Genomic DNA, 12,988 nt, shown 5'->3' on the forward strand with positions numbered 1-12,988 from the left:
CAGCTCAGATCTGGTCACTGTGGCCATTTGGGGAGTGAACCAGCAGACTGAAGACCTCTCTATCTGTCTCTATCTCTATCAGTAACTCTGTCAAATAAATAAAATAAATCTTAAAAAAATGTCAGAGTTATGGAGAGGAGGGAGAGTCAGATGGGATGGCATTGTGGACTAGCAGGTAAAGCTGCTGCCTGCAGTGCTGGCATCTGGTATAGGCACCGGTTCATATCCTGGCTGCTCCACTTCTGATCCAGTTCTCTGCTAGTGGCCCTGGAAAAGTAGAAGATGGCCCAATACCTGGGTCCTTGACACCCAAGTGGGAGACCTGGATGAAGCTCTTGGTGCCTGGCTTGGGCCTGGCCCAGTCTTGGCCATTGCAGCCATCTAGGAAGTAGACAAACAGATGGAAAATTTCTTTCTCATTCTCTCCCTTTCTCTATTTCTGCCTTGTAAATAAATAAATAAATGCTAAAAAAGAGAGAGATCTTCCATCTGAGATGGCTGCCATGGCCAGGGCTGAAGCACACAGAAACCAGGAGCCAGGCACTTCATCTGGGTCTCCCACATGGGTTACAATGGCCCCAACACTTGAGTCATCTGCTGCTGCTTTTCTCAGACCATCAGCAGGGAGCTAGATTAGAAGTGGAGCAACTGGGACATGAACGGCTGTTCATCTGGGAAGCTGGCATTGCAGATGGTGGCTTTCCCCACTGTGCCACAATGCCAGCCGAGTCACAGCTGTTCCACTTCTGATCCAGCTCCCTGCTAATGCAACTAGGGAAGCAGAAACAGATGGCACAAGTACTTGGGTCCTTGCACCAATGTGGGACACTGGGTTGGACTTCCAGGCTGGGCCAGCATTATTCATTGCAGTCTCTTGAGTGAACCAGCAGATGCAAGATCCCCATCCTTCTGTCTCTGCCTCTTTCTCTGTAACTCTGCCTTTAAAATAAAATTTTTAAATCATAATAAAATAAAGAGAGAGGGTGAGAGAGTAGCCACAGTAAAGTAACAGAGCAAAGCTACAGTTGTGCTGTCCCTCAGCAGCCTTCTGCCTTAAGTGGGAAGTCTCCAGCTTACAGACACTGACATAAAAGACACATTCACAACACATTCCAAAACAAGGGATGAGAGGTTTACAAGGCATATTGACTTTATGATGACTTTCATTCATTAGGTACACTGGGTTTAGATATATGCCTTTTGTGCAGCCAAGTTAACCCAGGGTCTAATTCAAAGAGATGTACTGAGGGAGATGTGCTGCCAGGGGAGAGAGCTGCAATATCCCACTGCTCTTGTAACATCATAAAGAGAAGGAAAAGAAACGGCGCCATGGCTCACTAGGCTAATCCTCCACCTTGCGGCACCGGAACACTGGGTTCTAGTCCCGGTTGGGGTGCCGGATTCTGTCCCAGTTGCCCCTCTTCCAGGCCAGCCCTCTGCTATGGCCTGGGAGTGCAGTGGAGGATGGCCCAGGTGCTTGGGCCCTGCACCCCATGGGAGACCAGGAGAAGCACCTGCCTCCTGCCTTTGGATCAGCGTGGTGTGCCGGCCACGGTGGCCACTGGAGGGTGAAGCAATGGCAAAGGAAGACCTTTCTCTCTGTCTCTTTCTCACTGTCCACTCTGCCTGTTTAAAAAAAAAAAAAAGAGAGAGAGAGAGAGAGAGAAGGAAAAGGGCTACTTATGTCCATGCTTGTAAGGAGGACAGAAGCACAAACATTTCAGAAAGGGGGAGCAAATTACAAATATAGTAATTTTAGGAAAATAAAAGGAAGTAAATTTCAGAATATAATGTGGGGTAGAAACACACCATCAGCTCATCAATTCTCAAGGGATCCAGGAAAACTGCCCTGCCTACCCACAGACCAAATGTTTCAAAACACATTTTTTGATTAAATTCAGGAGATTATGGGACTCAGCACTCTGGGTGTTCAAATGCCAAATTAAGTTTTAGTTTCCACTATGGGCAGATGTAGCCAATCACTCAGATCATGAGAAAAACTTTTCCATAAGAAGGAACATGAAATATTCAGTCACACAGAATAACTGTGATTAGTGCACAAAGTGAACCCCAGGATAAGCACCCAGAAAACCTGTTAGGTCTTGGGGCCAGCTCCATGGTGTAGCATGTAAAAATTTATTTATTTATTTAAAAGGCAGAGTTACAGAGAGGCAGAGGCACAGAGAGAGGTCTTTCATGCATTGATTCACTCTGAAAATGGCTGCAATAGCCAGAGCTGGATTTATCTGAAGCCAGGAGCCAGAAGCTTCTGTCAGGTCTCCCATGTGGGTGCAGAACCCAAGAACTTGGGCCATCTTTCACTGCTTTCCCAGGCCACGGCAGAAAGCTGGATCTCAAACAAGCACACATATGGGATGGCAGCACTGTAGGTGGCAGCCTCACCTGCCATGCCACAGTGCCAGTCCTCAAAATAAGCCTATTTTAAAAAGCATTTTAAATGAGGGATGGGAGAGTTTGTTTATCCAAAGCAAGGATAGCATAAGATAACTACTACACAGAAGAAGCTCCTGGCTCCTGGCTTTGGATCGGCACAGCTCCGACCACTGTAGCCAATTGGGGAGTGAACTAGCATATGAAGACTTATCTCTCTCTGCCTCTCCTCTCTGTAACTCTGACTTTCAAGTAAAATAAATAAATCTTTAAAAAAAATAAGATAACTACTAGTACTCATTAACTTAAAAAATATAGAAATTTAATGAAATTCAAAATATAACCAAAATCATCATCTACTACAAATTATAATCTTTATTTTGAGAGTCATATTAGAAAAAATTTAACCCCTCCCCCTCTTTGAAAAATGCACATGGGACTGGTGTAGTAGGTTAAGCAGACCCTGGCAGTGCCAGCACCCCACATGGGCACTGGTTCAAGACCTGGCTGCTTCATTTCCAATATAGCTCCCTACTAATTCACCTGGGAAAGCAGAGGATAATGGCCCAAGTGTTTGGGCCCCTGAAATCAAGTGTGAGAACCAGAAGAAGCTCCTAGCTTCTGGTTTTAGCCTGGCCCAGCCCAAGTCATTGTGGCCATCTGAGGAGTGAACCAATGGATGGAAGACCTCTCTGTGTCTCTCTGTAAATCTGCCTTTCAAGTAAATAAAATACATTAAAAAAAACCCTATACAATGTAGTATTTTGGTGATTCCCTCATACAAGGAAAGCTCAGATAAACTGTAGAGGAATCCTCCTGGCTTGATGCAATTCAGAAGGAGGATTGCCTTACTTAATGTATACTGAGATGATCTTCTGTATATTAAGATAATCAAAAATGAATCTTGATGTGAATGGAAGGGGAGAGGGAGTGGGAAAGGGGAGGGTTGTGGGTGGGAGGGACGGTATGGGGGGGAAGCCATTGTAATCCATAAATCGTACTTTGGAAATTTATATTCATTAAATAAAAGTTAAAAAAAAAAGAAGGAGGATTGCTTTTGTCACCTGTGGTAGACATCAATGAGAGTTATTAATGGGAAGATGAATGGACACATCAGACTGCTTCCTCACATGGCACCTTTTCTTAAAGACATCACTGCTGCATTACCAGATTATGTCTCTCATGTGAAATATGTCTCTCCTAAAAATTTTAAAGAACTTGCCAGAAACTTATTGCAGAGCAGGGAATGATGTGCCAAGGACAGTGAGTTAGCCTGAGTAGTCCAGCAATCCTGTTCTTGGCTGTTTTCAAGTTCGTATTAATGTACACACAACATAGTTGCTGAGAAAGTGTCTTACAGTTGTTTCCTGGGTGTGAAGCAGCTCTTCTCAGCAGAAACACATCACTGCTTGCCCACTCGCAAGCACTGTGATAGGGAGTACATGCGAGAAAAGGTCAAAACACACTGGGTTTGAGAGGAAGAATGCTGTCACCCTAGCAACCTCTATCCAGGAGTCCCTTTCTATTCTTACTTCCTAGGTAACCTTACTATGCTAAATGAGTTTCACAGATTAGTAATCTGGTGACAACAGGACTCTAACAGAATCTATGAATCACTCAGTTAATCAAGTGAAAACTTCATTACACTGAAAGTTAGTCTATAGCAATAGTTTTCAGGGCCACATCTCTCTTTTTTTAAAAGATGTTTTATTTATTTATTTGAGAGGTAGAATTACAGATAGTGAGATGGATAGACAGACAGAAAGGTCTTCCTTCTGCTGGTTCACTCCCCAGTTGGTCAAAATGGCCAGAAGAGCTGCACTGTTCTAAAGCCAGGAGCCAGGAGTTTCTTCTGGGTCTCCCACATGGGTGCAGAGGCCCAAGCACTTGGGCCATCTTCTACTGCCTTCCCAGGCCATAGCAGAGAGCTGGATCAGAGGAGCAGCTGGGACTCGAACTGGTTCCCATATGGGATGCTGGCACCACAGGCAGAGGATTAACCTACTGAGCCACAGTGCCAGCCCAAAGCCACATCTTTTACCGTACTGTGTGGGCATCTCTGTGGGGGAGAGGGCCACATTTTCTCTTTTCTTCCTTACCCATCTTCACATTAACACCTTGTACAAAGGCGTCCACAAACCAGTCATTTTGAAAATCTATCACTAATATCCTCCCGTGTTGAAAATGTCATGGGGTTAAACACAGAACCCAGAATAAGAAAAGTAACTTGAAGCTGGTGTTGTGGCTGAGCGGGTAAAACCATATGGGTGCTGGTTCAAGACCTGGCTGCTCCACTTCTGATCCAGTTCTCTGCTATGGCCTGGGAAAGCAGTGGAAGTTGGCCCATGTGCTAGGTCCCCTGTACCTGTGTGAGAGACCTGGAAGAAGGTTCTGGCTTCTAGCTTCAGATCCATGCAGTTCTGGCCATTGTGACCATCTGGGGAGTAAACCAGCAGATGGGAGCTCACTCTCTCTCTTTCTCTGTGTGTGTGTGTGTCTTTGCCTCTCTGTAACTCTGCCTTTAAAATAAATAAATAATTTTTTTTTTAAAGTAACTGGCCAGCGCCGTGGCTCACTTGGTTAATCCTCTGCCTGCAGTGCTGGCATCCCATATGCACACTGGATTCTGTCCCATTTGCTCCTCTTCCAGTCCAGTTCTCTACTGTGGCCCAAGTGCTTCGGCCCCTGCACCTACGTGGGAGATCAGGAGGAAGCACCTGGCTCCTGGCTTCGGATCAGCACAGTGCGCCAGCCATAGTGGCCATTTGGGGGGTGACTATCGGAAGGAAGACCTTCCTCTCTAACTCTGCGTGTCAAATTAAAAAAAAAAGTAACTGGCCCTCTTAATTAAAACCGTATGGACTGTAAGATAATCAGCTTGGTGGAGCATTGAGTGACTGTAAAGAACTAGACAAGAAAAACTGATACTTTTCTGTATTTATGTTTTTGTAGCTCTCCACTATGAAAATGCAGATTGAAGTAGCTCATTATTAACTCACACGGTAGACTTGTATTAATTTCAGCTCACTTCTCACTTTGCAAAGGGATTAGCAGCAGGTAATAAAAGTTGACATCCCTAATTACATGAGAAGAAAGAAGGGTTGAAGACAGAAATCGAAAAGCAGGAAAATAAATCAGGTAGGTTTCCATGGCCTCAAGCTCCAGATTGAAAAAGTCTGTTAATTAAACACGGAGGAGCGATCAATCCACAAAGCTACTGCACAAGCTTCACGTGCTGCTGGGAAAGTCAGCCAAACACACAGCGCCCCAGCTGAAAATGTGTCCGCGGGGTCCAGCATGGGGGCCAGGAGCCAGAGCCTACTCTGATCTGCCATCTCCACCTCTCCACTGCCTCAGGCTCTGGCTGAGGGCCGCCAAGCCCCGCCCAGCTGGAACTACCAGGGGATATAGCCCGAGGCCAGCCACAAGGCATTCTCTGATCCACCCAAAGTGAGAACTGGGCTTATTTAAATCTAGGGAATGGGACTCCTTCCTTCAGTGTGCTCTCAACTGCCCTGCTGGTGCTGTTCCTCATCCAGTGTACTTTAAGGAGAATTTGAGCGAGGCAGCCCGTGGGACTGGCCGAGCATCGGGAGACTGGGAAGCGGCGGTGGGAAAAGCAAGTGATTGAGGTCTGGGAGCCGCCACCCGCCATCGCACCCTCCCCTCTCCCACACACATCTGTGCCCCTCCTGTTCTCCATACTTGCTGTGGAAAATCTCGGGAGCACATCCCCTTCCTTCAGGACACACGGGGAGCAAAGTGGAGAGTGTGGGACAGGAGAAGTCGCTGGAACTTGGGGCCCACGGTGGCAGATGCAGAGGCACAGAAGCAGCGGGCGGCAGGTCTGGGGTGTGTGCTCCCGAACCGCCTGCAATTGCACTTGCACAGCAAGTCTCCCCAGTGAATGTGGGAGAAGGAGCAGCGCGGCCTCTCAGGGACCTCTCTGATCAGTAAAAGAACTTCTGTTCCCAGCCCCGAGCCACAGGGAAAGGCACGCATGTGCACGTTCTCCCACATGCACATGCACAGGCGTTCAGAGCAGGAAACGTTAGAGCACCGGGTGACTCTGGGAAATGGAGTCCAGGCCAGGGCATTCCTAGATAGACTTACTGGCCCTCTCCTAGGGCTTCAGTGCGGGGTGGGTGGAGACAGGCTGGGAACCAGAGAGCGTTTGCTTTTGTTTACATCCCTCCTTCCCTTCCTTCCCACCCCAGATCTTAAGGGTCAGCTGCTGTTCTTCCTTTCTTGAACAAAATCTTAAGAAGTGACAGCCACTGCTGCTGAGTCCCAAATCCCGGTTCCCTCACACACGCTGTTTCCCTCAGGAAAATCCCCTGCTGCTTTATTCCTGGACAGCTTCTCTCAAGTAACGAATGACAAGGATTTCAATGTAACTCTCAGCACAGGTGTACACAGCACAGTTTAACATCTAGATTTGAGAATATGATTTTTACTTGTGTCTTTTATTTGTGGTTCTTTTCAAAGCATTTTACACCACCCTCTAATTCACCAAGTACAAAAAAAAAAAAAAAGAAAAAAGAACTGGATACAGGGCTAACATTGTCAAGTATCTTCTAGGGGCCAGATTAACAGAGTAAATGCCTTACTTTGTATCAATTATACCTTAGGTTAATTCTGGAGACCATATTCTCAATTTACAAAGAGAAAGCTGAGGTGGAAAGAGATTAGAATTGAATTTGCCCATGGAAGTATGGTAAAAAAGTCTAGGTTAAAGGCCAACCAACATGAAATATTGGTTTAAGAAGTCTTTTGGGACCAGCACTGTGGCATAGTGGGCTAAGCCTCCGCCTTCAGCACCAACATTCTATACAGGGGCTAGTTCAGGTCCCTGCTGCTCCGCTTCCAATACAGCTTTCTGCTGTAGCCTGGGAAAGCAGCAGAAGATGGCCCGAATGCCTGGGACCCTGCATCCACATCAGAGACCCAGAATTTCCTGGCTCCTGGCTTTGGATCAGCTTAACTATGGCTATTGCAGCCATTTGGGGAGTGAACCAGTGCATGGAAGACTTCTCTCTCTCTTGCTCTCTCTCTCTCTCTCTGCCTCTGCCTCTCTGTAACTCTGCCTTTCAAATAAAAAAAAATCTTCTTTTAAAAAAAGAAATATTTCTTTTATCTTGGAGCTCAGTTTCTAAAACCCCAGATTTCTCATTTCTAAAATAAAAAGTGAGGGAGAGGAAGAGTATCTACAATCCTAATCTTCACTGTAGAGAAACACATAGGATTATAACTTATCTAAAAAAGAAAGGAGGTTCAAAATTGCTATTGCTGTATGGTTATTTTTCTCATGCTTAATATCAAGATAGCATATAAATATTATGCATTCTTAGGTATATTTGTGGTGTTTGATTTTTAAGATTTTAAGTAGAAATGTAAATGGAAGCAGGATGACATGGAGTTCTGTTTGTGATTACTTCTGTCAATTATAATTCATGGGATTAGAATTGCTGGATTAGGAATGCTTAAATGCATCCATTCATTTCACACTAATGTTTATTATGTCAGGTGATATTCTTTGTGTAGACTGCTTTTTCTTGCAGATTGAAAATTCAGGAGGGCAAGAAATATGTTTGCTTTGACATTGAAACTCAGCATCTTGATAGAGTCATTCTTTTAGTTGAATGAATAAATGAGGCTATAAAAATTAAACAAATACAATTTCTGTTCCCCAATAACGACCTAGTTGAAGAGACAATGAAATAGATATCTATTTGATAACACACACAATTAGATGAATGTATAATTTGTTGCTCAGAGACAACTTTGATAATAAGAGACATATTCATAATGACACAGGGTTGAAATGTATAAACAGAAACCATCCAGGGCCAAGCAGGTTAAATGTTCACCCTAGCTTTGTAAGGCTTTCCATTCACTATTTAGTAAGCATTTACTGAGCATTCTTTTGTGTGGTGTGTTGAAAGAACTACCAGCCACATGATTTTCCTAGTTATTGGAGTAAGAGAACCTGAGCAATCAGAAAAATGTTTGGATGAACTAAGAGGCTTTACACAAAGGTAAGAAAAACAAAAAGCAGAGAGGTCAATTAAAAAGTATATCAAAGGTAATTTAGTAGGACCTGAACCAAGGTATGGTGGTAGTGGGAATGAAGAAGAGGCAACAGATTACAGGGAGATCCAAAAGGCAGAAACAACAGGATTTCAATGGTAGATGAAGGCAGGAGGGAACTCGTGTGTAAATCTTCATTTGGATTTTATTATTTAATGGACAAGAAGTTCTCAGTACATTCATGTTCATCAGTAATTAAAGGCTACCTCCAACTGACATAAACTTCCCCTAAATCCAAGACACAATCTCATGGGTAGCTACTATCTATAAGCCTTATGTTGATCATCAAGCCAAATATTTTTCACTGCTACAATCTACAATGGTCCTCATTATGATGCAGTTACTTAGAAACTAAAAGACATAATCCATTTCTATAAGAAAGGTCTAAATAAAAAAGTAAAATTCAGGGGTTGACGCTGTGGTGCAGCAGGTTAACACCCAGGCCTGAAGTACCGGCATCCCATATGGGCCCCTGTTCAAGACCTGGCTGCTCCACTTTCAATCCAGCTCTCTGCTATGGCCTGGGAAAGCAGTAGAGGATACTTGGTCCCCTGCACCCACATGGGAGACCTGGAGGAAGCTCCTGGCTGCTGGCTTTGAATCAGCACACTTCTGGCAATTGTGGCCAATTGGAGAGTGAACCATCAGATAAAAGATCCCTCTCTCTCTCTCTCTCTCTCTCTCTCTCTGCCTCCCCTCTCTCTGTGTAACTCTGATTTTGAAATAAATAAGCTAATAAATATTTTTAAAAAGGAGTAGTAATGCTCAATATTTATAAAAAGGCCAGCGCCGTGGCTCAATAGGCTAATCCTCCAACTTGTGGCACCGGCACATTGGATTCTAGTCCCGGTCGCGGCGCCAGATTCTGTCCTGGTTGCCCCTCTTCCAGGCCAGCTCTCTGCTGTGGCCAGGGAGTGCAGTGGAGGATGGCCCAAGTGCTTGGGCCCTGCGCCCCATGGGAGACCATGAGAAGCACCTGGCTCCTGCCTTCAGATCAGTGCGGTGCGCCGGCCGAAGCACGCTGGCCTCCGCGGCCATGGGAGGGTTGAACCAATGGTAAAAGGAAGACCTTTCTCTCTATCTCTCTCTCTCACTGTCCACTCTGCCTGTCAAAAAAAAAATTTATAAAAAATGTTAAGTTAAAAAACCCACAAAATCATATATTTCAAAGCTAAATTTGGAATACCTCACTAATTCACAATTTATAGATTCATCAACCTTAGGTAACTAAAGCACAATTAAGCAGGAAAGAAGTAAAAAAAATTCCTTGGGGAGGGGCCAGCACTATGGCATTATGGGTAAAGCTGCCACCTGCAGTGTGGCATCCCATATGGGCATCGGTTCAAGTCCTGGCTGCTCCACTTCTGATCCAGCTCTCTGCTATGGCCTGGGAAAGCAGTAGAAGATGGCCCAAGGCCTTGGGCCCCTGCACCCATGTGGGAGACCTGGAAGAGGCTCCTGGCTCCTGGCTTCAGATTGACACAGCTCCGACCATAGCAGCCAATTGGGAATGAACCAACGGATGGAGGACCTTTCCCTCTCTTCCTCTCCTTCTCTCTCTGTGTAACTATTTCAAATAAATAAATAAATCTTTAAAAAAACAATTTCCTGGAACAGCCAAAATGCACATTATAAAGTCCAAGTAAGGTGTCTAGCCACTGGCTCTCCATATCATGGCTCATAAAAACTCACTGTCCTGGCTATTCTGATATGAGTGGATGGACACAAAGCAGAAAAGAAAGCAATAGGTTTGAGCAGTGAATAAATGGAAAGGGCTCCAACAACAATGCTGCAGAGCTCTGTGGCTCCTAACTGAATGGGATATGCAGGCAGGCATCTCCTTAATTCCTGCGATGTCCTCAGTTGTCATAGGACCATAGAACTGAGCACAAGAATCGGAGCTTTCAAGGCCAACATCCACAATTCACTTAGTGATAGTGGAGCTCTGTAGCTTCGCTTCATGAGTACAACTAAACCTCCACACTTGATATGTCATCCTGTTAGGATCCACTGGAACTGGAGAGTGTATGGGGTCAGAGGGAGTAGAGGAGCATGGTGTATGGGTCTCATGGTGGTGGTAGCTGTGCAGAGGGAGGGGTGGAGGAGGAGGAGAAGAGCAAGAGCCCCTAGCACTGTGGGAACGAGGAGCAGAGGAGGAAGGAAGACAGGGGTGACTTGTCTGCATTATGCCTGGTACTCTTCTGGGTATGATTGATGCAATACGTATAATGTGAATATCATGATTACCCTAAAGGTGATTTCAGTCCTGGTGGACAAATGACAAGGACATAGATAATTAAAAACAATGTGACAAAAGTTGTGTGTGCAGAATACAATCACCTACATCATTTGTGGATGCCATGCCCATCAGGCAGGAACCACCAGGTTAAGGTCAGATCTCAGGGCTGGCATTGTTGTATAGAGGGTAAAGCTACCCCCAACAGTGCCAGCATCCCATATGGGCACTGGTTCAATTCCCAGCTGCTCCACTTCTGATCCAGAACTCTGCGGTGGACTGGGAAAGCAGATGGCACAAGCCCTTGGGCCCCTGCACCCTCATGGGAAGACCTGGAGGAATCTCCTGGCTCCTGGGTTCTGAGCAGTGCAGCTCCAGGTATTGCAGCCACCAACTGTGAAGTGAACCAGTGTATGGAAGACCTCTTCTCTCTCTGCCTCTCCTTCTATCTCTGTGTAACTCCGACTTTCAAATAAATAAATAAATCTTTTTTTAAAAAAGAGTCAGATCTCAGAGGTAGCAGAGCCCAGAAATGACACCATGGTATGAAATGAAAATAGGCAGATGGTAGGTAGAAGCTTGGTAACTAAAGCTGTGATCAGCACATGGATCTTGACTGGCAGGCTGTCAAACCAATCATCAACTTGGACTAGGCTGGGATCTCCCAACTTGTATCCTAGTGCCCATGTCTTGGCAGAGAGGCATAACCAAGAAAGAGAAAATCATCTCTGGCCTTGGCTGAGGGGACTGTGGGAGCTCCCCACATTTGAAGCCAGAATCTTTTTAACCCTGAGATTCCCTCTTTCATAGGAAGGCTCATTCCTGACCTTGTCTTCTTAGCATAAACCTCTCAAGCCACCAGACCTCTGTTAGCCCCACATCACCGGGCACATGTGAATGTGAATGGCTGAATGAAGAGAATCTTGAGGTATCATGTAAATGGAAGACTCATGAATCTATTCTCACCTTATGGGTGTACTTGAAGGTGAGAAAACTGAGGCAGGGGACTTTGGTCATGTTCAACCATAGAGTCCTCCTTACAAAGCAAAAAAAAAAAAAAAAAAAAAAAAAAAAGAAAGAAAGAAAACAAAACAAAACACAGAAAATCCTGTTCACACTTCAGAAGTGCCCAGCCATCCACCCCTGAGTACATGCTCCTGGAACAATGACAAATCCCCTAAGACCAGAGTTGGGCAGGCACTGTCTTGACAGTGTAGAAAACATTTGGGGAGGAAAGGCCCTGCCCCTCTAGAGCCCATTGGTTAAAGGATCCAGCAGAAGACTCAGAGGCTTGCCACATCACACATCTGCCCACAGAATAGGATGGTCACAGATGTGCTGTGAGCTGTGGCCTCGTGGTACTGGCTGCAGCTGTTGACACATCAGGGATGACTGGTGGCAGTGGTTTCAGCTAATCCTGCCTCTGGCCAGCATTGCAGTATGCATGGAGCAAGTCTGCTCCTGGAGTGCCTGATGAGGCCAAGGGATGTGTGTAGACCTACAGGCAGAGGAAGTATGCAGCACTGGCCTCAAGGTTGGAAAGTTGCCATAGCAACAATATTTTCAGAAGGTGATGTGGCAGGGGTAGCCCTGCAAGGCAGGGTGGACTCCTGACTACATGTCCATCCCCTTATGCTGCTCTGAACTTAGAGGAGCCTGAATTGAGTACAACAAGCTGGGTGGGTGATATTGAGAGACCACCAGATGAGATTCTGGTTAATGTATGCAGGTTATGGGTCATAATGACAACTTGATGTGCAATGTTGGGTGCTGTCCCATGTGTTCACTCACATGCCTGATATGAATGAGGGTCAGACAGAGGGAGAGTGGGCAATGGGATTTTCTTTTCTTTCTTTCTTTCTTCCTTTCTTTCTTTCTTTCTTTCTTTCTTTCTTTCTTTCTTTCTTTCTTTCTTTCTTTCTTTCTTTTTTGACAGGCAGAGTGGACAGTGAGAGAGAGACAGAGAGAAAGGTCTTCCTTTTGCTGTTGATTCACCCTCCAATGGCCACCGTGGCCAGCGCACTGTGGCCGGCACACCACGCTGATCCGATGGCAGGAGCCAGGTGCTTCTCCTGGTCTCCCATGGGGTGCAGGGCCCAAGCACTTAGGCCATCCTCCACTACACTCCCTGGCCACAGCAGAGAGCTGGCCTGGAAGAGGGGCAACCGGGACAGAATCCGGTGCCCAGACCGGGACTAGAATCCGGTGTGCCAGCGCCACAAGGCGGAGGATTAGCCTAGTGAGCTGTGGCACCGCCCACGCCATGGGATT

General features: G+C 45.7%; 1 protein-coding gene across 2 annotated transcripts in view; it reads right to left on the reverse strand.

Moving 5' to 3' along the window:
* LOC149122207 (KRAB domain-containing protein 4-like) overlaps positions 1 to 6,442 on the reverse strand; it is a 49,371-nt gene extending 42,929 nt beyond the window's left edge. Inside the window, exon 1 of one of the 2 annotated variants that reach the window (XM_089314228.1) lies at positions 6,097 to 6,442. In XM_089314228.1, the coding sequence (XP_089170354.1) occupies positions 6,097 to 6,123 (27 nt within the window). In that variant the 5' untranslated portion in view covers positions 6,124 to 6,442. The remainder of the gene's footprint in view (positions 1 to 6,096) is intronic. The other variant, XM_089314229.1, reaches the window with a different exon arrangement.
* Positions 6,443 to 12,988: the final 6,546 nt, after the last annotated feature.

Source organism: Oryctolagus cuniculus, chromosome 15, assembly GCF_051225735.1.
Source record: "Oryctolagus cuniculus isolate XC-2025 breed Fujian yellow rabbit chromosome 15, ASM5122573v1, whole genome shotgun sequence".
Lineage (NCBI taxonomy): Eukaryota > Metazoa > Chordata > Mammalia > Lagomorpha > Leporidae > Oryctolagus > Oryctolagus cuniculus.